This window comes from Typopeltis vanoorti, chromosome 3 (assembly GCF_054136105.1).
Source record: "Typopeltis vanoorti isolate ZY-2024b chromosome 3, IOZ_Tvanoo_1.0, whole genome shotgun sequence".
Taxonomy (NCBI): domain Eukaryota; kingdom Metazoa; phylum Arthropoda; class Arachnida; order Uropygi; family Thelyphonidae; genus Typopeltis; species Typopeltis vanoorti.
Window position 1 is genome coordinate 90,995,352 of NC_143551.1, and position 26,936 is coordinate 91,022,287.

The 26,936-nt window shown below is 34.6% G+C and overlaps 1 protein-coding gene across 6 annotated transcripts in view; it reads left to right on the plus strand.

The window, feature by feature from the left end:
- Positions 1 to 26,936, plus strand: part of LOC150108380 (dual serine/threonine and tyrosine protein kinase-like) — a 261,870-nt gene that overhangs the window by 146,343 nt on the left and 88,591 nt on the right. For 4 of the 6 annotated variants that reach the window (XM_090390729.1, XM_090390726.1, XM_090390728.1 and 1 more), the window contains 4 exons: positions 3,414 to 3,563; positions 7,726 to 7,832; positions 14,646 to 14,732; positions 21,768 to 21,998. In XM_090390729.1, coding sequence (XP_090246855.1) covers positions 3,414 to 3,563; positions 7,726 to 7,832; positions 14,646 to 14,732; positions 21,768 to 21,998 — 575 coding nt within the window. The remainder of the gene's footprint in view (positions 1 to 3,413; positions 3,564 to 7,725; positions 7,833 to 14,645; positions 14,733 to 21,767; positions 21,999 to 26,936) is intronic. The other 2 variants (XM_090390727.1, XM_090390730.1) reach the window with 2 other exon arrangements.

Sequence of the window (26,936 nt, forward strand, 5' to 3'; positions counted from 1 at the left end):
GATACTCTATGTATCTAAACAATATCGGAGGCTCCAATATTGTTTTCCTTAGCCTAAGTAGATACTATAACAGATGACGAATGCCTTAGCTTACACTAAGTGATTTCCCGCTTTATATTCAAGACAAAGGAGAAAACCGTGTTTTTCTTCTTTTTTCCTGTTATAATTGGACAATTTATGTTAGCCAAATAATTCAAATACTGTAATTATATTTTGCTGTCAAACTCTGAAAATTTATTGGGTCATCTCAATTTAGATTCTAATAGGACCATTAGAATGGCACAATACATATTAGGCAAAACAAAATTATTACATAGGCTGAGTGGATATTAAATTCAACATTATTTCAAAGCTGAATGTTTGTAGAAACTATGAAAGTTTTGTAAGTTGACCTGAGAGCTTCAGAGAATACAATCCTCTGCATCCGTGAGTTGCCTTGGCTTGGACTACTTAAGACATGGGCACTGCCCAAGCATCCATATGTTTGCTTTTTATTAATCCATTTGGTAAAGGTTTCACTGGCCTGACAGGTGTTTTAAACTGGTTGGTTTTTCTTCAAAGACCAGGCAGAAACCTTAAGAGAGCAAAAACTCTCATTCAGTACTAAGGAAATCGAAATGTCAGAGAAATCTATTTTCTCTGAAATTTCGAACTCTTAATTTTCTCTGACATAAGTGAACTTTTGGTCGGTGTGTAAATATGATTACCAAAGAAAGAGCCAAAAGGCTTCATTTTGGTGATCTAAAATTACATAGGCAGAGTGTATAATAAACCCGACATTATTTCAAAGCTGAATGTTTGTAGAAACTGAAAAGTTTCATAAGGTGAGAGCTTATAAGAATACAGTCCTTGGCATCCCCAAGTTACCTTAGCATAAAACAAAATTATGTTTCCAGTATAAATGAAGGATAATGAATGGTGTCACTATACAAGAATGCAGTTCCAAATCACATCATATAAAGACTGTTATTTCTTTTCTTTAATTCCTTAGTACTGTGCTAATTACATGTTGATTGAGAGGAGAATGAATGAGTACATGCAAAACTCTAGTACTGTAAACAGATTTTTTGGACTAGTAGTGTTAATAATATTTGAAAACCTACACAAACACCATGTTTGGAAGAATAGCATTTTAAGCAAAGAATACTTATTTTTGATTTTAAAACAATAGTTATTGTTGGGATGGGAAAGAATAGGTGTGGAGATAGAATTTTGGCATGTCTTTTTTGGGTTGGGGGAGGGAGGAATAGTCTAAAAGTGCATTGACAAAGGTGTGGGTATTTCAGTAAGAGCACAGTAATGTATCTCCAGACTGCAGAGCAACTGAGACAAACAAGGGGCTGCTAAAATTGTAAGAGCATCACAACAGATTATGTCAAGAATGAGGAGGATATTGACATGCAGAAGTAAAGAGGCTATGGGTTCCTTTGTGTAAGGCCTTTATCAGGCTGCATATAGACTACTATGTGCAGATTTGGTCGCCTGGTATTCAAGGGGATGAGGATATATTAAAGAGGTTCGAGAGAAGGGTCACTAAGTTGGTTTCTGGTCTATGGAATATGGCATTTGAGAACAGATTAAGGGAATGCAAGTTACAGAGCGTTATGAATAGGAGTGAGGATATGATTGAGACATAAGTTGGTGGTGTTACCAGATTAATGTGGATTGATTGTCTCCTCTACTCTATGAAACATTTCATAGAGTAGAGGATATTTCAAGGGTAGAAAAAGAGGCCATACCTGGAAGCTGTATAAGAAGGGTGTGAGAAAGGGAATGATAAGCAAATTCTTTGCATGGAGAGTGAATGGAATTCATTGTCTGAGAGTATGGTGAGTGTTGAAACTGTGTGTGTGTGGGTTTAAAGCATGACTTGATGATCCTTTTGCATGGGACAGTATGAACTTCTTGTAATGAATCCTTTGACTCAATAATAATAATAAAGTGTTTAGAATTATGGCTTAGAATACAGTTCTTACGTTTGGAGTTTTATTCTTAAAATCTTTTTTAAATTCTTTTCAGAGGAGGTGAATTTCTCAGTGTTTCACTGCATGTTAGATCACACAATTTTTTTCTCCTCTATTTATGCCTTCTATAGATACTTCCATTGGTGCTGTTTAGCTGACCTAGCATCGTTAAGTCCTCCACTTTTTCGGAATCTGCAAAAGTAAAAGCAGCAATTAGTCATCATCGTGTACACTTCAACAGAAAATTTATTGAAACAGATTACTCTTTTGAGCAGTTTTCTTTCAGTATTTCCACTAAGAATCCATATTTCTTCAAGAGAAATATTAACAGATTACTCCTCTCTTTTTAGCAAGAACTTAAAAATTTTGTACTGGCTTACCAGACAGAAAAATATCTCTCTAGTCAAATGTCAACTTGGGTGCAGTAACCTAATATATCATTGTTGCATATTAACATTTGGATGGGGATATTCAGTTATTTGCAGATGATGCAAAATTGGGATGAACTATGAAGAGTAGAGGAGATGTGGCCTTACTAGAAGACTTGAATAGATTGAGTGAATGGCAAACAACTGAATATCTCCATCCAAATCTTCATTAATATACACATTAAACAGCAGTGGCCCTAAAACAGACCCCTGAGGCACTCCACTAGTGACTTTCCTTTTCCTGGTTATCACTCCCCCATACACAACTTGTTGATACCTATCAGATAGCCAGTCTCCAATCCAATGCACTAATCTAATATCCAACCTCATCTGCTCTAGTTTGACTGTCAACTTATCATGAGGTACTCTATCAAAAGCCTTTGTGAAATCCAAGTATATTACTGTGTATCCTTCTCCTCTGTCCAAGGAAGCAGTCACTTTATTGTAATAAGTAAGTAGATTACTAAAACATGACCACCCTTTAGCAAATCCATGCTGTCTATCAAAGATAATACCATTGTTGTCAACCCAACTCTGGATTCTAGTTCTCACAAGCTTCTCCATCAACTTAACCATAACACCACACACAGATAGGCCTATAGTTTGATGCTTGAGTTCGATCACCTCCTTTATGAAGTGGCACAACCATGCCCTCCTTCCACTCCTTAGGAACTTGACCGAGTGCAAGGCATATGGTAAAGCTAGTTTCTACACAAGTGGATGCTGCTCGGCATGAACATGTTAAAGTCACTAAATGCAGGTTTTTCTTTTTCTTATCATTTGTACAGATGTTATCTGTTTGTTATACAGAAGTTTATATAGGTTTGAATAGTATAGTATTTGGATGTACGATTTGTTTCACTATGTTCATTCCGAGTATTGGAACCACCTATTCTCTATTTTTTTTTCTCCAATAGCTATTCTATCCATCTTTAAAAACAGCATGTAACAAATTAAATTACACTATCTTATAATAGTATTTTAATACCATGTTTGATATATTAATTGAGTCTTTTATTAGGTGTTCATTTGTCTAATGATGAGCCACCATCTTCACGTGAATTACAGATTTGTACTGCTGAAATTCAAGATTTAATTTTGGGAACCTTGAATAGTACAGTGGCTGAAAAGCTAATTGGATCTGTTGACTACTTAAGAGATAGTTTTGTAGGTATGTAAGTAAAGTCTTGTTATATTTAATTTTAAGAACACTGCACAAAGTATTGCTTTTAAATTCAGATTTAGTACATCTATCAACAAAATATGAAGAGCTATATTGAATAGATATTGCTCTCCTTGTTTCTGAAAAAGAGGTGGATAATGTCAAATTGTATCTGATTTTTAACATTAATGGAATAACTGAGTTAATGTAAAACTGAGGTTTACATTAACTCAGTAGTCTGTCACCTTGTGGAAATTTTATAATAATTGCACAAAATAATACAAAACTCATTGCAGTAAATGTGTTGTGTAAGTAAGATATGGAAAGTTTAAGCACAAAGGTTGATTCAGCATTCTTGGTATCATTAATGATGTAAAATATGGAAAACAAATGTATTCAGCAAATGTCAGTCTAATAATAGATGCTGAGTTTTACAGTTGTAATAAAGGAGAGGTAGTTCAGATGCAAAGAATGCTTGAAAATATAATCTAGAAAAATGGAGACTACTACTACTGTGTTGGAGTAATAACTAAGATTACTTTTACTCGTAATTTCAACCTTCACAATTAAGGTCATTATTTGGAGTTCATATACAGGGTGATTCAAAATTCCACATACAAATTTTCAGGGGAGGTAGAGAACATCAAAATCAACCATATTCACATATGAAAGCATGACCAGAAATGCCACCCGAAAGTGATAGGTGACGCTGTTCGCCAGTGCTCCAAGTGAGCATTTGGGGCTTTCTCATTCAAGCTTTTGACGTCGTACGAAGAACATGCATCGTTTTACAAACGCTGAGATGGCAGATATGCACCTCGTTTACCATATTATGTATCCAATTACTATTGAACTGTTCAGTTATGCCTAATAAAGTGTTTTACACTACTTACTGCCTTGTGTTATTTATGTATCTTTGTGTTCCTGTTAGTACCTTCCGGTGGCGTTTCCGGTCATTCTTTCCTATATGAATATGATTGATTTTGATGTTTTCTACCTCCCTCAAATTTTGTATGTGGAATTTTGAACCACCCTATATATGCAAAGGGAGTATACAATCTAAACTGCAATTTGCCACAGTATATGCATTACTGAATTGGCTAGCCATCAACCCTAGTCTGACTTTTGGTTAAAAATTATATCAGTAGCAGGCTGCATGTTTGTGATTTTCTGAAATGTGAGAGATAAATTCCATCACTTGATGCAAGACCACTGCTCCACATATTGGAAGCCTGAAGTTGCTTGAAAATTTCCTTGTTTGGTCTCTAGAGCAGATGGAACTGTTTTCTAGATTAAAATAAATAAAAATTCAGAATATATAGAAAATGAATTAAAATAGAAAAATCCTTAGCCAACCTGCAATACAAATGTACTGTAGATTTACACCCTTTTATATGGGAGGTCATGTAAAAGATTTAGACCAGGTTTAATAGTTTGATTGGAATTTAAAAAAAATGTAGTCAAGCCAGCCTCTCTTTGAAAAATAAAGATTTTTTATGAACTATCACCTCATTTGAAGATTCAGAAATCTATCACCAAAAAAAAATATATTGCTAATATGGTTGAAACTTTTAATCTCTCAAAAAATAAAATGGCATCTAATCTTATAACGAAGTGAACCAAGTATTGAGGAAACAGAAGGTTGGTTCCAATTTAGAAGTGACATTATTTTTAATCTATTTAAGCAAAAAACTCTCTTCTGGATACAATCTAGCATTCTAAAATGTAAGAGCAATATTTTAAGGTTGAGCAGAATTGGGATTTAAAAATTTGTTAGGAGTTGAGAAATAATGTTTATTTCCCATCCTCATTAAATGGCAAGCAATAATGTTCTCCCCATTTTAATTATCATTTTTTAAATTTAATATAATGCTGTTTCATTTCATTATGTAATTAAATTAAATTTTATTTCAATTCACTTAATTTTAAATTTGGGCCTTAATTATAATCTTATTTTATTGTAACCACCCACTAGGTGGCATCCAGTACATGGTTCAGCTCTATAAATAGGATTAACATTCTTTGTTGTAGCTTCACCTTGTGATTATGCTGAAGCACTGATGATGACCAGTTAGTTTCTGGTTAAATATTTGCAGTAATAAGATTACTATATTCTTGTGAATATGTGTGTTTAATAAATAAAATAAATAATAAACCTTTGCTTTGGTGCAGTGTGACCTTTGCTGTCGCACATAATTCCATGAGGCACCAGAGCTAAACAATGACTATTCAGTCATTTAAAAAATTTCTTTAGAAAATATCAAATACATTTGTTTTGGCTTTTGTCTGGAAAAGGTTTTTTTCATTGCTTTAGCATGTTATTAGTACTAAGATTATATAGAAATAGTGGATATTGAAGATCCAACATTATTTCAAAGCCAAACATGTGTAGAAATTTTGACCAGAAAGCTTATGAGAAATCAATCCTCAGCATCAGAGTTGCCATTAACTTGCACCTTAAAAGTTGTATGCTTCCCAGGTGTTCATATATTCACCTTTGATAAACGTTTCACTGGCTTGACAGTTATTTCAATCTGTCGGTTCTCTTCAGATACCAGACAATGCTTAATTACTGTTACACACTGACCGAGAGTTTGCTTATGAAAAATACAACTTTCTGACAGGCTTGCTTTGGTATTAAATGAGTTATTGCTCTCTTAACATTTCTGCCTGGTCTCTGAAGAGAACCAACCAGTTCAAAATAGCTGTCAGACCAGTGAAACTTTTGTCAAATGCACTAATAAAAGGCAAATATATGGACACCTGAACAGTGCTGTCTTTTAAGTAGTGCAAGCTATGGCAACTCTGATGCTAAGTATTGTATTCTCATAAGCTCTCTGGTCAAAATTTCAAAACTTCCAAAGTTTCCACATATATTTGGTTTTGAAATAATGTTGTATTTTTAATATCCACTATTTCTATATAATTTACATCACTGAAATGAAGCTGTTTGGTTCTTTTTTGATTATTATTAATACTAGTTTTGTATGCAGTTTCATCTAAATATTTACAGAAATCTGAAAGCAACCTTCATAGGCTCAAAATATTCTACAAGAAAAATAGAGATGGACAGATTTCAAACATTTTTTCTGCTGTTTTTATTATTATTATTATTATTATTTAAAAAAATAAATTGATTTGAATTATTCATTTGTAGCAAATACTTTTTCCACACACACACGTGTGTGTATATATATATACAGGGTGTTCGGGATAAATTTGACAGTTTCGTAAGGAAAAAGAAAATCTTCTTTTTATCTATTAAATTTAATGAATTGACAAAAAAACATTACTGGCAGAGTTAATTACAATACTATCAACAAGATTTACTCAAAATAACCACCATTAGCATTGATCACAGCTTCAATTCTGCTTCGGAACCTCGAACAAGCTGATGCTACAGTCTCCCTGGGAAGGGCCGCAAAAACTGTTTTAATTTTATCCATTAACTGGGCTTTTGTATTACTGGAAGTGCGATTGGTGTCTTTTTCAACTGCGCCCCATACAAAATAATCCATGGGGTTAAGGTCTGGGGAGTTTGGAGGCCAAACATTTGGACTGGTGAAGTCGTAGAAATTTTCAGACAACCATTTTTGACTTTTCCCAGAGGTGTGGCAAGGGGCCGAATCCTGCTGCCATACATACGGCCTACCATTGCCTACCCTTGTTATCCAGGGCTTGACTACAGTTAGCAACTCCACGAACAAAGCCCGAATTCCAATGCCAGGGTTCTTCAACACCTGTTCCTGCAGATTTGCGAGGAATTCTGCTGTACGAACGCAATCAGATCGTCTGCTAGGGATCTTTCTTCTTGCTACATCCTCGTAGTCACCATTGCAAGTCTCTAGTTCATGCCTGATTGTTTTTACTGTATTCAGGGAGCATTGGGCAGCAGTCGTAATATCCTTATTTTGATGGCGGGCACGAATCATCATGATACAAGTTATTCTCTTCCATGATTCAGGTGGGTTCCAGCTATCCATCCTTTCTGACATCTTGTATTTGAATGAAGAAGGGTCCAAACTTTTAAATGAAGAGAAGTGTGTGTTAATACATGTAACTTACGGAAAAATATAATTAATTATAAATATGTCAAATTTATCCCGAACACCCTGTATATATATATATTTTTTTTTTTCCTTCTTTTTTTTTTCACATATATACTGTTTAGGTACCTTAGAAAGATGTCTTAGAAGCTTGGAAACACCTTATGCTGAAACTGCTGATTCTTATCAAGCCAGTAATGCTTTAAGACAGATATTAAATGCTGCTTATCAGGTGAAATATTTTTTGTAACATATGACAATTTTTTTTTTTTTTTGTAATAAAGAAGAATCTAAAAATAACAAATTTGGCAGTTATTAGTAGAACATGATTTTTCTTATATTGAAGTCAAGTCCTTTAAATGTTGTTCTCCAGTCCAGTTTTTCTAATATTGAAATAATTTCCTTGGATATTTTAATATTCTCAACTCCAACTACCTGTCCTTTTCCAACTGCACAGATCATGCAGGTAGAGATGCTGAGACATTTGCTATCATCAGTGATCTTATACAAATTGTTCACATGCATACCAGAACCCTACACACTCTCCAAAGACTGATTTTTTCCTGATTAGTGACCCTTCTAAGTATAATGCAGATGTTTTTTTTGTCTTGTAGAGGATTCAGACTACAACTGAGTGATTTCTTCTCCCACTAAATGACACTTGTGCAGTGACTGATCAATCTGGCATTATAAGAAATCAAAGTGGGATGATCTTTGTGACTTCTGTTACCTCATTTCCTCAGTCGGATTATTGTTTTCAGTCTCCTTATCCAAACACCTGCACTGAAACATGTTACTACAGCAGTTCTTATTGCTATGAATATTTTGGTTTATACAAAAGCCCAAAATAGCTGCTTACAAACTATCAGCACATCCAAAACATTTTCAAAGGCTAAATGCAAGAAACTTATATCATGTATAAATAGCAGTCATGCTTTCTAGTCTCTTCCCACAACTACTGGCAGTAACTTTTGTTTGAATTCTGTTTCCCTGCCTTTTGCACTTGGATGGTTCCATTGCATTAGCCACAGAAAAGGCAAATCTTTTGTCATGCTTCTTACTTTTCCTTTAATTCTTGCATAGATAAACATGTTAAATACCCTCTGATGATTCCAAACACACAACATACATTCAAAGTCTCCCTTTGATATTATGCCAGAATGAGAGCAGAAGAATCTTGTCCAAACTGGATACCAATCCTGGTTTTACTGGCATTTCTCCAATTGCACTGAAGATTTCTGTTGTGCTTCAGAGTTGACTCCTGTTTGTGTTGCCTTTTTATTCTTTCCTGTTCCAGTGGTAATTGTCCTGTAATGTGGAAATTAGTTCGTTTTCAGTCCATTACTAAGAGAGGAACACATCTTTGCATCTAATTACTATCAATTTTTATTTACTTCAGTTCTTTCTAAAGCAATGGAGAAAATCATTACCACTCAATTTTTAAGCTACCTCAAACCTTTTCAAGTAATAATATTAGTATTACTTCCTTCACTGAGTCCAAAGACTCATCATGGGAGGTTGAAAACTCACATACCACAATAGCTATCATACCTTGCCTTTAAAGACTTCCACTGTTGATACATTCACCATCCACTCTGGCAAAACATTTTACTCATTTATTACCTGTCATGCAAAAAAAAGTCTTATTTTCACTTCCTTACTCATTCTTGGAAATGGTTATACTTCTGAGAGATCATTCATGGAAACTGTACACATGACGTGTACGGTTTCCAGGAATGATCTCTTGGTCTCTCATCACTCATTTCCCTATGTAATAATTTCCGTGCATCTATCTGATGGGCTCCCCTCACTTGGTCTCAGTCACATCACCTATATATACCAAGCTACAGATTACATCATTCCCTTAATCTGTTTTTGTACTCAACATTCCAGAGTCCTGAGACAGTCTTAGTTATTCACCTCTGCACTTTCTCCACTGTTTCCTTATTGATGATATAGCGAAGTGACCAGATCTCTACAAAGAAATCCAAATGAGGCCTGATTAGTGGAACTATCACCTCCTTATCTGTACTTGTCAGGGTTCTTTACATTATAGCAGCGATTTTGTAAGGTAAGGTATTGTAAGGTAATCCTTACAACTTGTGTGATGTGTCTCCCAAACTTCACTTCCCTATCTACCACAATTCCCAGATTCCATGCCTCTTCTACCTCCTGAAGCAGAGTTCTTGCAATATGATAAACCTCATCCCATCTTCTCTAATCAAAGTGATTAACTTTACACTTAGCAACATTGAAGTGACATTCCTATTCTTCAGCCTACATCACTATTCTATTCAAATCCTCTTGTAATAACAATGTCAGAACTTCCTGCTATTGCTTTTTGCTAATTTAAGTATCATTAGTAAACAACTGAATATCTCTTCTCACATCATAAACTATATCTTCTTCTTTTTTTCAGGATATTGCATTCCCAACCATCTCAGTAACCAAGCTACCAACTTGACTATCCATCCCCATCCTGCTCAGTTTCAACAGAAATATAAGCATTTCCTCTGTCCAATGCTAGTCATCTCCACTATGAAATGTAACCAAGTTACTAAGATAGACTATCCCTTAACAAACCCATTCTGCTCTCTGGAACGATTTTCACTCTCTTCAATCCAGGTTTATATTCTGTTTCTAACCAGCCTCTCTCTCTCTCTCTCTCACACCACCACTATACCTGAAAATACACACTAGCCTGTAGTTGGATATCACTAACTTGGATCCTCCCTTATGCAGTGGCTATTCGTACCTCTTTCACCTTTCTGGCTCCTGTTGAAAAACAAAGTTGAGGGCACTGCCTACTCTTTTGTACATTTCTGTAATACACATTGTGATATCCCATCCAGTCCCACACCCTTTTTAACATCAAGGTTACTTAATATTCTAAACACTTCCCTTTCTTCTGAATACACTAATCGAATTACTTATTGCACATTTCCACTACATCTTCAGCAGATATGACTTGCCTTTCATATTTGCCCTTTCTTCTGCTCGCGACAACTATTACTCTAGAGCTTTGCTGCTTCAACCAGTCTCCTTTCATATGCCAATTTTGCCTTCCTCACTATTCGCCACATTCTTAGCTTGTGCCTTATACTCCATGCGCTGCTGAGATCTGTCCTGTTCTTTATATCTCCTCCATAACATTCTCTTTCTTAGAAACTCCTGCATAATTCCATGATTCATCCATTTTACTCCTTACTTTATCCTCCTAACCTTAGGATTACAATTTGCCATTGCCATAAGTAACTGATATTCAGACCATGTCCCAGGCATTGTTGATTTATCTTTTCTTTAATTAATCAGGTCACTGCATATCTTTAATTCCCTAATTCCTTAATTATCATAGTCCCATGCTCTGTAATTTCACAAATCTCTTTTATTCTGTGAAGCTTGTACTTGTCTAGCCACTTCCTGCATCAAAGCCACATGATCACTTTATGATCATTAGCACTGTATGAGATATTATTGAATCCTACACTCATGTCCCACACGGTGCTTCAATTACATGCTGCAAAGTAGCTCAAGGAATTCAGTTTCCTTACTTGTTATTTCCTGCTTCAAGTCAGTATATCATCCCATTATTATCACTCTTCTGTCTAAATATTTTATGAAATTTGTGCTTATCTCAGCCTCATGCAAAATGGTCTCAAATCCATTTCATTACTGCTTATTTCTTGTACTACATTGGAGTGGAAGTGGGGATACAACTCCTGAAATCATCAGTAATATCCCACCACCTCTTATCTTTTCTCTCTTTTCGAAAGATGCTATAACAATCATATTCTATTTCTGTAGATACATCCTCCTCTATTAATGACATTTCATTTGAGCCAATGAAATTCATTGAAAACAACAAAAAATTTGCAGACTGTCAAGTCTGCAAATTGCTGACTTTCCCCTGCCCTTCCTTCCTACAATTCCTCATCCCATTATTTCAGTCCTTTGAATCTTTTGCTCCCACTGAAACCATCCCAGCATCCTTATTTTGCCTTCCTTTGTGATTTGTCTCACAATGATCCTGGTATTCTATGGTCTCACTGTCTAATTTTTATATCCTTAACTGGCTACACATCCTCCTCCTCTCATCAACAATCTACTCAGCTTCACACTACAACTCGCACATCCAAAAATAGGTTTTCTCTTTTTCTTAACCATTTACTACTAAATAACTATTAACTCTGTTACTACCACTGCACAGGCACATCCCCGTTCCTGCCACTTGTACTGCCAGTATGCATAGTTGGATAGTTCTGGATATTCCTCATAATTTTGCCAGCCTGGTTGGCCACATGGTTTGCATATTTACTTTCCAACCAAAAGGATGTGTTCAAATCCTACCATGGGCATAGATTTTTGTGATTGTTCTTAGGTGGAAGATGAATTTCACTGGCTGGTGTGGGGATTCCCTCCCCTTATTGGAAGCCTGAAGTGGCTTGAAAAGGCTCCATCTTTGGTTTCTAGAACAGGGTTTCCAGACTATTTAACAAAAATAAATAAATATATTTATATATATTTATTTATAAATAAATAGATAAATAATAAATAGCATATAAAATTAATAAAAATAGAAAATATTCCTTAGCTCACAGAAACAAATAGGTATACAAAAACCTTTTGCAGGAGAGTCACATAAAAAAATGCTATTAGGTGGGAGATGAATTTCATTAACTGTTGCAAGACCATGTTTTTGGAGACCTGAAGTAGCTTGGGAAAAAGTTCCATGCTTAGTATCTATAGCAGGATTTCTGGATTGTTTAAATCTTAATCTACTGATGCTATTAATGTACTACATATAGGTTTACAACACTTTATGGATGAGATTTGCATTAAAATAACATGCAGAAGGTATTAGAAAAGCAGGTGCGAGTATTATGTAAACAGCATGTTAGTACTGTAGACAGCAACCTAATACAGGATTATCAAGAGTTTACCAGAATTGGTTCATAGGACAAACCTCAGTGAATCAACCAACTAGCAAAATTTTATTATTATTATTACACAGGCAACTTCATAGACTCATCAAGGAGGAGGCCCTAAACATTATGCCAAGTGTTGTTCAATATTCACATGTTATCTGTCATACTTCACTTTGAACTTATTTTCAGTCATGGTACCCACAACAGATTCTGGCAACTTTCGCTCTTCAAGCAAAAAAATCTAGTCTTTACATCCTTGCTAATCATGCTATTGCTCATTTTCCAAGGATGGTCCTAGTTCTCCCACCATCACCAGACCTATTCTGAAAATTTTTTGTCTTGTATCAATCCTGGAAGAACCATTCAGTAATTTGTATGTATTAATCACATCACCCATTTCTGCCTATTAGCCAATTTCTGTAACCCACAAATCTTTAACCTATCCTTATAAGGTGCATTCCATAGATCTGCCACCATCTTAGACACTCACCTCTGGATTATCTCTTCACCTCTCTTCATCCCCAAGAAACCCAGGTGACCATATTTGTGCACATTATGCATGTAATGAGAAAATAGTAAATATCCAAACCTATAAATGTAACCACTATCATATGAAAGCTGACTATGCATTGGGCTTTTTTGTTTACTTGAATTGTTACAATATATAATTTGCTGTGTACCTTTCCTGTCAGCATGAAACAAAGAACTGTGCCTTACAGCAGACAAAGGAATGCTGAAAAACTCAATCATTTGAAGAGCACCAACAGAAGAAAAAAAAAAAGTCACCTGATCTGATAAATCCACATTTTAGTTATATGCTAGAAAGACCATGATATAGAAAAAGAAGCATTTATCTATATGGACCTACTTGTGTGTGTGTGTGTATGATATAACAGTTGCTAGTCTGTAGAGGAAATGGTTTATAGATTGTTCTCTTGAACATGGACCCCTAATATCAGTTGAACAATGCCTGGCTGTAATATCATGCATAAGCATTCCTGTAAGCTACTGTCTTACTGGGGTTACCATCCAGATGAGTAAACAGTAAGTACACAATCTCAACATGCTCATTGTTTACTCATCCTGATATCTATCAGTAAGTTGATGATGATGCACCATGTCACAAGACATCATGCGAAACAAATTCCAGAAATACAAATGATTTCTGATTCAGAGACCAACTGGGTTACTAAACCAAATCCCAACTCTCTCTCATTCAACATTTACAGGAAGTAAATAATAAGGAACATTGATTTTTCCTGTCCCACAATTTAAATATGCAAATGATATCAACCAAATCAATATATAGTTTGAAAGCTAAAGCAGTGATAAGCGATATTAGGCATGTTGTCTTAACTGTGGTCCCTGAGTAGATGGACCAATATTGGCATGCAACTAATATTAGCCAGCTTGCCTAACTTCAAAAAAACAAAAAAAAAAAAAATGATTGGGATCATTTTAATATCACAAGTATTTTATAAGAGAAACACTTTGACATTAAAATACTTGTGATATTAAAATGATACCAATGATTAAAACAAGATAATTATTGAATTTTTACTATACTCTGATATACTGTGCATTATTTTAACTGATGAGAGTTTTGTATAGAATTTAATACAAATTATATATATGCACGCACACACACACACACACACACATATATACTTAATTTGAATTAAAGTACCCATATTGCTAATAACCATGATTTTGCTTTATGTGTTATCTCACCTGATACTGAATAACTCTTTTGATTATTTCCTAATTCCAGAACTTGAACAGCATTCAAATTTTAAGTAACAATTTTTTGAAAGTATAGATTAACCTTGGTAGGCATTTTATATATATGCTTATATTGACAGTGCTGGCATTCTTGTAGAAAATGCAGATGGACTGAAAGTTCTCATATTATTGCAAATAACCTGTTTATTAATAATTATTATTTCAGCATAATACTAATGAAGCTAATAATTCAGCTGCCTAATTCCAGAAGCTTGACATCATCCTTCCTAGCTACACTAAATGCATATGTCATGAGCGTTTCTTTGAAAGTATACAGCTTTTACATTTATAAGTAGCTTGCTTTTTTTATGTGATTACATCCCTTTATTTTGGCATAGCTTACATTCTTGCTCAAACTGCAGGTGGAAGTGAATATCAAGACAAGTTCTACTTTTGTGAGAGTTCTTATGGAAAAAATGAAACAGGTAATACAATAAGATCAATTTTAATTGCATTAGCCATAAAATTACATGCTCTTATAAAATAGAAATTATTGAAGGTCTGTTCAAAAAAAATAACTGAATTGATGATTGTACAAAGAATAGGACTTGCAGGATTCGATTTAATCTACTTTAAAGTAAGTTTCTTGTGTAGCAAAATTCTTTGCTTATTATTTCTTCCACTGTTTGTAATGTAATGTGATCCAATTTCATTTTTGGGATGTTCAGTCATCATTATCAATTCCTGTTATGTAATTTTAAAGGAGTACAGATAACATGATAATAATACATAATTTAAGTTTACATTATTAATAGTTTCCTATGAACACTTTTCTTTCAAATTAATCTGTTATTTGTCAACCTTCCAGTATTGTAACATCTTGCATTTCAGTAGGCATTATCGCTATTAATTGTATTATTTCAACTTTGCCAGTATCCTCTGGATCCTAGCATCAAATGTCTGTTTAAGTGATTTGTTTGCTCATGCATTACTGAATGCTAAAAATGTCTGTTTCCTTTCCTGACTGCAACTGATCCATCTATTAACCCCTGTAGTTTTTTTCTCAGAACTCATATCTGTGATTTTTTTTAGCCTTTTTGATGAACTCTCTCTTTGGATATTCAGAAGTCTTTATTGGAGTTTATTGATCTTGACAGCATCATATGTATCATCTTTCAAAACTTTCTGAGCCACAGGGAGGGGAAATTGAGCCACATCTAGCAAATAAATAAAAAGGCTGTTGTATTTAATTCCAGATTTGATGCAACAGTGCTACCTAGATGTTGAGATCTTATATGCAGTTAACCTGTTATTCCAAACTAAATCATACACCAAAAAGATGCCATAAAAGGTGCCATTAAAAGACAGGATTAGCTATATATTTCAATGCAAACTATGTGTTTATTATATGAGAGCAGGAAACATCTGCACATATTTAGCTAAGCTCAAATTTTAGACAGATGGTGCCAATTAAAAGATAGATGCTTCTTGAGGCTTGACAATTAACAGATTAACTTGGAGGAAAGCTGTTGATCAGAAGTTAGTAATGGTGTAACTTTTTCATCTAGTACTATCATAATTATCCTGTACATTCCCCCCCCACACACACACACTGAGGATATATATCAGGAATTTGATGATGATGATGGTGCCATTTGCTTTCTTTTCAAATCAAAGAGCCACTTAAACACATTCTATAGCAGTGTCTATTTCTGTAAATGATGTTTAAAATGTGTTTTTTGAATTTTAAAACAATAATGAACACATTACTCTACATTTTCAGACATTGTTAAAATTGCCATGAAACAAGACAATTTAGACCAATGTTATTCCCAGGCTAAAAAAAATTTTTTTTTTTTTCATCACCAAGTCAAATAATGATTGTCACATTCTTTCACAGTGCAACTTTTTTTTTAACTCTGCAAATTGTAATAGTTAAAAACAACAACTTTATTTTACCTATTACAAGAACTTAGACATGATATATCAAGTTTCCGTTATTGCTGTTATTGAAAATACAAGATACTATGATAATAAAACTAACATAATTATGTTAGTTTTTAACATCAAAATGGGACCATTATTTGTCCCATTTTCCCTTCCATGTTTGGCTCAGTGGCCTGTTGTGGAAGAGAAATTTGGCTGCTTTGAAAATCTCATTAATGCTCTTAGAAGGCAGTTAATCCTATCTGCATAGTGTATTATGTCTGGCAGTTGCACATATGTTCCTTCTGGTCAGTTTCTAGGATGAGATACATGAGTTTTCTGGGAAGAAAAAACTCCACCTCCATATGAGACCAATTAATTCAACTTTAGTTGAAAAGTATGATAAAGGAAATTCTTTGCATCCTGGATTCAATCCAGGTCTTTTACAAGGCATCTTTTTGTCTTCTTTGTAGCTTCCGTGGTTTAGTTGGAAAGACTTGTTTCAGTCCATCTGTGATGAAGAACATGACTTTTCAATTAAAGGTGACATAGCCAGTCTCACATGGAGGTGGAGGCTTTTTTCTTCTGGAAACTTGTGTTTTTGATCCTTCAAAACAGGCAAACTGGCTCCATGAACATTTATCTACAGACAAAATATTTGCCCATAGAGTGATGCGGCAGAGGAATGGCAAGCTGGCTGCATTAATTGCCTAAAACTCCTAATCACACCCATAATTTAAATGAATCAATTTGCTTTCTATCTTTCTTCTTAATAATCCACCTTTCACATCCATATATCACTACTGGAAATACCATTGCTTTGACAATTTTAACTTTCATGTCCTTTCACACCTTTATCTTTGATAATTTTTGTCAGGGTTAACATTGCTTTTTTTTCACATTTTTTTCACCTTTTAATTTTATCTTCACATTTACCATCATTTTTGATTCTGGTCCCCAGTAAATCATAACTTTCAACAATTTCTATTTTTCTCACTCTATTATAAATTCATTTAAATTGCCAGAAGCCATTACTTTTGTTTTGCTGATGTTTAAATTAAGCCCGGCTTTGTTACTTTCCATCTTAAACAAGAGTTTCTGCTATGAGAGTTGTATCATCTGTATATCTTAAATCATTTATTTTTCTTCCACCAATCTTAATTCCAGCTAGATCTTTGTCTAAATCAGTCATTCTCATAACATATTCACTATAAATATTAAAAAGATAGGACGACAGCATACAAACCCTGCCACACCCCTTTTTCCACTTGAACACAGTTTTTTACCGAAGCTTCTTTTATGGCCAAAATATAGGAAAGCATTAATTAAAGTTATAACTAATATTTTAGTATATGTTATTTCCTAAAAAAATAATAGTCATGTACATGACATCGGCAAATTAGCATGATAAGTTCAGGTTGTGTAATTATTATGGGGGATTCCAACTATATAGGATAAGGGACATTAGGAGAAGAAATGCTCATAGGGAAGGAAACTGAATTTATACAGCTGCTTAGAGATAATTACCTGAGACATTATGTAATGGAGGAAACATGAGGTTCGAGAATGCTGGATCTGGTCATAGCATTAGAGAACTTGCAAGCAATCTAGTTATACTGCCTTCACTTGTAGAAAATGATCATGTAGTTTTGACGTGGGAGATTGCCTGACATACAGAATTTTCTATTAAGAAGGGATGTATGTGTAAATATAAAGCAGGTGATTGTGACAAGCTGAAAAGTCCTTTCAGCAGTGCCATGGCATAAGAATTTGCAGGAGACAGATGGTAATGGTGCATGGGAGGTGGTCAAGGGATGTTTGAAGAAAGCAGTATCAGACTGTATACTCGGAGTCAGAAGGATAAATCAGGTACATAGGAGTTAGATTGATGAATAGCATCATTAAGTAGGAGTTGCAGACAAGGAAAAAAAAAGCTTGTGGAGTGATTATAAAGAAAAAAGTGATCATCATGCCTATGAGTAGTACAAGGTGCAGACAAGAAGGGTGACCTGTATGGTAAGGAAGGCCAAAGCTAATTATGAGAGAAAGCTGGTGGATAAGGTCAAAAAAAATTCTAAACAGTTTTTTCACTATGTGGCAAGGAAAAGGATGAATGACCATGGAAGAATGACTTTAAAAAGTATTGATGATGGGGAGGCAACAGAAGCAGATGAAGTAGTTGAATCACTGAGTGATCATTTTGCAGGGTATACCATCTAGTTGGAAATGTTGCAATGCCTAATGTGACATTGACTGATAGGAGAATGGAGGTGCTAAGAATATTGCAGAACTTCAATGCAAACAGAGCCATGGGATTAGATGGCATATTGGTCTGTGTATTATGAAAATGTGCAAGAGAATTATCAGTTCCTCTGATGAAGCTGTTTAATTGAAGCCTCAGTGCAGGGAATGTAGCAGTAAGAGGCTCAAAGACAGAAGCAAAGTATAAACTAAACAGTCTTAGGAGTGTGGTTAAGGTATTGTAGAAATTAGTAAAAGAGAGAATTCAAAACTATGTGGACAGGAATATATTTTATAAGAGCAACATGGTTTTGTGAAGGGTAGGTCTTGCTTTAATAATTTGCTTACTTTTTGTAAGTAGGTGACAATGATTTAGATAAAGGAACTTAGTGATATTGCTAGACTTTGTAAGGCATTTTTCAGAATTCCACATAGACCTCTATTGCATAAATTGGAACAGATGGGATTGAATATGAATCCGGTGATTTGGATTAGAGGGTGGCATTGGAGTGGTTTATGGAGGAGTTGAGTCTAGGAGAAGGCAGGTGAGTAGCAGTGTACCACAGGGCCCAGTACTTGGTTCTCTGTTGTTTAATTTGTACATCAATGATTTGATGGGAAATATTCAATTGTTTGCTGATAATGCAAAACTGGGAAGAGTGATAGTATATGAAGGCAATGTAGAGATCCTGCAAGGTAACTTAAACATACTAGCAGTACGAGCAAAGGTAAATGGCTGCCAGTTTAATGTGTAAAGTGGTACACTTTGAAAAGATCACAAGCTGTGTACTATATTGATGGAACTGAAATGCAAGAAACTAATGAGGCCAAGGATATGGTGATGATTGTGGACAGGGATTTGAAGTTTAGAGGGCATATTGCAAAAGAGCCTGAACAGCACATCATAAGTTAAAGGATTTTATTGGATTGATGCAGGGGAAATGTTTTTAGCACTTAGCTAGAGAGAGCAAAACAAGAGATCATACCTAGAAGTTGAGTAAAAGTGTGGTTAGTAGGGATTAGATTTTTCACTTGGAAAGTTGTAAATGAATGAAATGGGTTGCCAGAGTCGGTTATTAGTACTTTTGTCTGTTAATGGGTTCAAGGGGAAGTATGATAGATTATGTGGATAGTTTGGGTTCTCTTGCAATGAGTCTTCAGACTCTATGGAGATGCCTGTACAATAATAATATAAGTTTTTTTTGAATAACACAAGCAGGGAAAGGGAAATTACTGTTCATTATGCATAACAAATTTTGGAAATATTGCTAGTACCAGAAGAAGGAAGTATATTTAATTTTATCCATATGCTGGATATTAGAATTGAATACTAAGAACACTAGACAATTATTGATATTAAATTCCAGTTGTTGTTGTTTTTTCTGTTTTGCAATATCATACTAATTACTATTAAGGTGAAAATTTGCTTGAATAAATATAACTATTTAGACCAGCACATCATAATTATAGGAATTCTATACCTCTTTGAATATCAAACTCTCCACATTTTAGCTCGACTGGGCTCCCCAACAGTTTTTTAATTACTCTAGAAAATAATTATTTCAACTTTAAAACTTAAATGTATCTCAAAGTATTAGTATGCTGGCCTGGTTGGTCGAATGGTTAGTGTATCTGCTTTCTAGCCAAAAGGCTGCAGATTCGAATCCCGCTATGGGCATGGATGTTTGTAATTGTCTCTGGAAATACTAGTGGTGGTGTTAGGCAGTAGAATGCGTTGGTGTAGTTGTGGTTAGTTGTAGAGTAGGTGACCCTCCCTCGATGAGTCTTTGGACTCCCTGGAGATGTTACGTAATAATAATAATAATCATTCATGCTGCATTTCAGTGATTTATCAAGTTCTCTTTCACATTTACAGAAGTGTAAAATCGGTCAGTAAATATGCAATGACTTTGTCCTTCATACTTCAAATGCACAACTGAGCCACCAGGCATGCTATCCACCTAGTTCTTTTTCCAGCTGCTGATCTACACTGACTTTCTCTGTAAACACCTCTGCATTCACTGTCTCTATTTTTGCTTTTACATAAAAGGAATGTTTTTAAGCACTACTTAATCAGATTATCTTTGATATACTGTTTTATGCTCAGTGCATTTTTTGTGGATATCAGTCATTCCCTCATCTTGTGACAATTTACAGTCTGGCATACAGTATAATTGAAAGTCAGCCATAGTGATATCAAAAATTGGTCTGCTCTTATATATTTGTCTGACTTGTCAACATCTGAATCTGCTCAAGCTAGAAATCAAGCTTTTGACGAATTTAGAATCTCAATGTATAGAAAACCTATGCAAACTAATAGATATCTTCACAGTCAGTCCCATCATTTTCCTCCACAAAAACCTGGAACTATTTCTACCTTGGGACATAGAGCATGCTCTCTTCTGAATGACCCAGATGAACTTCAAAAAGAAATTAATTACCTCTCACATGTCTTTAGACAAAATGGATATTCTGATAAAACCATTAAAAAATTTCTTCTAAATCCTCCTAGCCACTGCACTGAAGAAATAACCAACTTTAAGGGTAACATCTCCATCCCATACATCAGTTCAGTTTCCAAAAATTAGCTAAAGTTCTTAAGAAGTACAACATCAGGAACTTATTCACTACATTTTCAAAAATCCGCTCGCTAGTAAGCCATCCAAAGCCTCATCATCATAATCTGAAATATCCTGGCGTATATAAGATATGGTGTGATTGTAATATCCCTTATTTTGGTCAAACAAATAAATCTATTGACCTACGTATGGAGGAACACAAGAGAGACTTACAAAAGAACACATGCCAGTGACTTGTCTAGTCACTGGCATGTGTTGCTAATTGCCAGAGAAATTGCCAATTTCTCTGGACTCCACAATTTTGTGGAGTCCAGAGAAATCATCCTTAACATCCCTGATAGCCACTCCTGTAGTTCAGTACTGGCATTCATGAGAGTCTGTAAGCACGCGCAAAACAAACAATGCCACGTTTGAAAGAACAACTTAAATGTAAATACGTTTTTTCATGTCAGTTATGTACTGCAATTTTCCTGCGCTTCTCAGTTTTAAACTTCAGTGTTTTTATTGCTGTTTCTTATTTTTTAGAAGACACCTGAAGAAGGCTGTCAAAAGCCGAAACTGGTAGTATTTTATATCATTAAAGCCTTACAATTATTCTCGGTTTTAGTCCTTAAATCTCTTTATAAAAATGTATCAAAACAACCGAGTCAATGTTCCTGAACGCATATATATGTATGTATGTATATATGTTTTTTAAATTTAGAAATCAATTTCTATCTGATTTGGCATATAACCTCAGTTGAAAAAGAACTTTTTATTTATTTATGTTTATAGTTAGTTCAGACATTACCTTGGAAGACTCCACCAGTAATAAACTCTGAATGGAAAGTGAAAGTAGCAGGAGATATGCTGGCTTCTCTTAGTGAATCTCGTTTAGCTCGTTCTATTTGCTCACAGTTCAGAGAAAGACTAAAGACTTCCCATGAACATTTTGCTACTGCCTTGCGACATCTAGAAGCAATACATTCTGGGCGACTTGAGAGAACAGAAGAGCAAAGATTAAAAGTAAGTTAATTAGAATAACTATTTTAATAGTAAATCAATTTACAGCTAAGTTTATTTTAATACTGTTCATATTTTTTAAAATTTTTCTTAAATTTTCTGCATGTAATGATGTCATAACATGAAGAGGGACGGTTTCAGGACTGAGTTGAGAAAGGTAGTCTCCATAAGTAAATGAATAAGTATAAATTCAGTGAAAGATACTCAAAAGCAGCATGAAAATAGAGAGCACATTTTATTTAGATTGAAATATTATATGCAGGTAACTCTCATTATATGCAATTTTTTACACAGTTGCATTATTGCTGTACATAAGGACTACTGCTGTTTCCTCTACAAGGTGTAGAAGATTCCACACATTTGCATTGTTTCCTATCCTCATCTACTGTGTTCAGTGGCTGAGTGTCCATTTCGTGTCACTACTGTTGTATTTGTATATGCATTATTGTCTTTATTTGTAAATAATTTCTGCATATTTTGAGCAAGATGTCTGGCAAGAAACAAACAAACTAAGAGTGAAAAGAAGTTGTCGAATAAAGACCAAGTGAAGAAAAGGCCAAGGAAATTCCATGTTTCAGAGGTGAAATTGGAACTTCCGAATTGGCTTGATAGAGGTGAATTTAGCATCATCAAATTCCTGCCATGTACCCTCAAGGGGTGTACAGGATATGATAGTACTACAGGAAAAATTTACATCATTACTAATTTCCTATCTACAACTTTCCTCCAAATCAGTCTGTTACTTGTCAAGACTCCAACATTATCAGATCTTATATTCCTATCGTCTAAGGCACATTGTACTGTATCAATCCACCTATATCTTGGTCTTCCTCTGGGTCATTTTCCTGCCAACCCAGCAGAGAACACTTGTTTTGCTAATCTTTCCTCGCCCATTCTGTTTAAGTGACCATACCACCTGAGATTAGCTCTGCTAATGCATTCCTGGATGCTGACAATGTCAAGTTCTTTCCTAATATCCTCGTTTTTAATATGATATTGCCATTGATGCCATCTGTTCACGCCTCTAATCTTTCTCAGGACTCTCATATCTGCAGTCTCTAGTCTTTGGTCAAGTGTTTTACTTCTGACCCAGTTCTCAGATCCATAAGTTAAAACTGATTTGAACACTGTCTTGTATACAGCTAATTTAGTGTTCCAACTAATTTCTCTCTTATTTCATATGAATTTATTCAATTGACTTCCTACCATACCAGCTTTGTTGATTCTGTTGTCTATTTCATATTTAATTTACTATCTTCACTAAAAATTGTGCCTAAGTAGCTGAAATATTTTACTTGTTCCACAGGTTCTCTATTCAAAACACAGTTGACATTTTCAACGATTCTACCATTTTCATTGTCTTTGTCTTTTTATTGCTGACCTTCATAACATATCTATTACAACAGTTATTCAATTTAGTCAGAGAATCTTGCAAACTTGTAGCGGATTTATTTATAAGTATAACATCGTCCGCATAAAGCAAAGAGCTGACATTAACATCTCCTATTCTGATATCATGTTTAATACCACCTTCCTTCATAATGTGATCCATATAGATAATGAATAATAGAGGGGATAATGTACATCCTAGTCTCACACCAGATTTAACATTAAACCATCTTCCTGTACTTCCTTCAATTCTAACTGCTGACTCACAACTCAAATAAAGACTAAGTATTGCTTGATATAATGCCCCATTGACACCATATAACTGTAGTGTATTGAATAGCTTCTCTCTTGACACCTTGTCATATGCCTTTTCCAGATCGACGAAACTTAAAAACAGATCTTTGTTATATTCTGATGATTTCTCAACTATTTGTCGTAAAGTGAAGATCTGATCCTGACAGCCTCTATTTGGCCTGAATCCAGCTTGTTCTTCACCAAGCTTTTCTTCCACAATTATTCTCAACCGTTTCTCAAGTAATCTTGCATAAAACTTACCAGGAACACTCAGTAGGGAAATATCTCTGTAATTCTCACATTCAGTTTTATTTCTATTTTTATATATGGGTACTATGAGAGGTCTACTCCAATCATCAGGAATTCATCCTTCTGTCCGGGCCTTCTGAACTATGCAGTGCAGGCACTGTTGGACTTTTATACCACCATACTTCAGCATTTCTGGTCGAATATCATCTACTCCTGCTGCCTTTCCACATTTCAAGCCTGTGAATTTAGCATTGACATTCAAAAGGCTGTGAAACTGATTGATTTTACAGTGATAAGTCTGATACAGTTTCCAAGAGAGTGCTCAATTGTCCACATTTAGTAATGAAATATCGATATCATGCAATTGAGAAAATAGAAAGGATGCTGGATATATGGATTGAGTATCAGAACATGCTTTGTCTGGAGTGGTCATATGAGAGAAGACAAAAAAATATGTATGAAGATCTCATGAAAGATGAAAAGTAAAATCTTTTTCTTATATAACGAAACCTGTGGCGATTTCATCACTACAAGAAACACATGTATTAACCACAGTGAAAATTATTTAATTGTAAATATTTCATCCCAAGTATCTTAGGACATCATCAGCACAGCAGTTTAAACAATAATAGGAATAACATACGGTTAGGGCGCACGATTATAATAGAATCTCAATAAGCATGCGTGACGTGTTACAGAAGTAAAAAGGGGAAAAAAAAATTGTATGACAATTTCCCATACTTTAAGAATAGTAAGAATGTCGTTGCGGTTTAAATTTGGTCAAATTTAAACCACAACGACATTCTTACTATTCTTAAAGTATGGGAAATTGTTATACAAAATTGTGTAAAATAATTATTTTTATTTTAATTTTTCTTTTTTTTTTTTTTTACTTCTGTAACACGTCACGCACGCTTATTGAGATAATCATGCACTCTAACCGTTTATTCCTATTATTGTTTAAACTACTGTACTGATGATGTTCTAAGATACGTGGAATGAAATATTTACAATTAAATAATTTTCACTGTGGTTAATATGCGTGTTTCTTGTAGTGATAAAACATTTTTGCTAAAAGTTAGATGATCTGACATGAAAGTAGCCTTCAGCCACATACAAATTTTGGCTTCACCAGCCTGATAAAGATGTCAGTAAGATATGGTTACATTGTATTAATTATGAAAGTAAAGCACTACTTTAACAGTTATTTGTTTTATATGTACTGAATATTTTATTTTTTGGTCCCACCCACAAAAGGTTTATTTGTAAACCTATCATATGATCATACTGTGGATGAGCAAAGGATTTTTTTTTAACTTTTTTATTGGTTTTAGATATTTTTGTATTTTTTATGTATTTTTACAAAGTATGGAAGCCCTGCTCTAGAGACAAGACATAGAACTTTTTCAAGCTATTTCAGGCACTTCAGGCCTCCAATAAGCAGAGAAGTGATCTAACACTAGGCAATGAAATTCATCTTCCACTTAAAGACAATCACAAATATCCATGCCCACAGTGGGATTTGAACTTGCAGCCCAGTTGGTTGGATAGTGGGTATGCTAACCAGACCGGTGATTTACTACTCTTATGCATTAATATGTATGAAAATAGGTGCATTTTTGATTAAATTAATCTTGAGAGATCCCATGTTATCAGTCTCCTGTTTTATGCATTTTTGATATATATATACGGCAATTCTTGAGAATGCAATCCCTGAGCGTAATGAGACTTGCCTGTGTGTGTGTGTGTGTGTGTGTGTGTGAAATGAAAAGCAGCAAGTAATGATGGAATTTATACCAAGATGATAAAGAGCTTGGGCAGAACAGGGATTGAAGTAATGCTGAGCTTATGCAATCAAATTTGTGCTACTGGCATCTGGCCAATAAACTGGGTAAAGACTGTCTTTATACCAATCCATAACAGAAGTACCAAGAAATAAATGTGAAAACTGTAGAACAACAGCATTAATCTCGAATGAGTAAAATCATTGCTGTAATTAATGAGGAAATACATTTATTAAGTTCATTCACTGGTTTCCTACCCAGCATCATCAGAACACAATGAAACCGTGAAAGGCACACAGCACTAAACCAAATAATTGTAGAAATAATTTAAATTGTAAATTGTAATATAATTTCCATACCACTTTCAAACCTTTCATTCAACTAGCTACTATTATATGATGTAGTTCAAGAGGATGTAGTAGATCTTTAGGCTTAACTACATCCTCTTGAAGTGTATAAAGTTCTTGCTTGCGAGTGCGAGTTAACTTGTGCTTGCAAGTTAATCTACTTTGGACAGACTGGTAAATCAGTTAACACATGCCTTGAAGAACATAAAAATTACATCTGAGATCATCTATATTGGAAGTTGGGATTTGCAGACTATGCTCCAAATACTTCTTCACATAAGATCAGATGGAGAAAAACATATTTATTAAATAGAAGACAGGTCTGAGAGACTATTCTTGGAATCAGCTAGCTACTATTATATGATGTAGTTCAAGAGGATGTAGTAGATCTTTAGGCTTAACTACATCCTCTTGAAGTGTATAAAGTTCTTGCTTGCGAGTGCGAGTTAACTTGTGCTTGCAAGTTAATCTACTTTGGACAGACTGGTAAATCAGTTAACACATGCCTTGAAGAACATAAAAATTACATCTGAGATCATCTATATTGGAAGTTGGGATTTGCAGACTATGCTCCAAATACTTCTTCACATAAGATCAGATGGAGAAAACATATTTATTAAATAGAAGACAGGTCTGAGAGACTATTCTTAGAATCAGCTACGAAGCATTCTCCCAACCTCAACAAGTATGATTGCATTAATTTACTACAGATCAGATTGGGGAGACTATCATTTTAAGATCTAATAGCTGGACTTCTGAATTAACTTTGTAGTTATCTGACCCATAGATAGTGCAATGTAAGGATATTAGGTGTCAGTTACAATTTAAATTGTTTCTACAATTACCTAGTTTAGTGCTGTTTCATTGTGCTCTGTTGA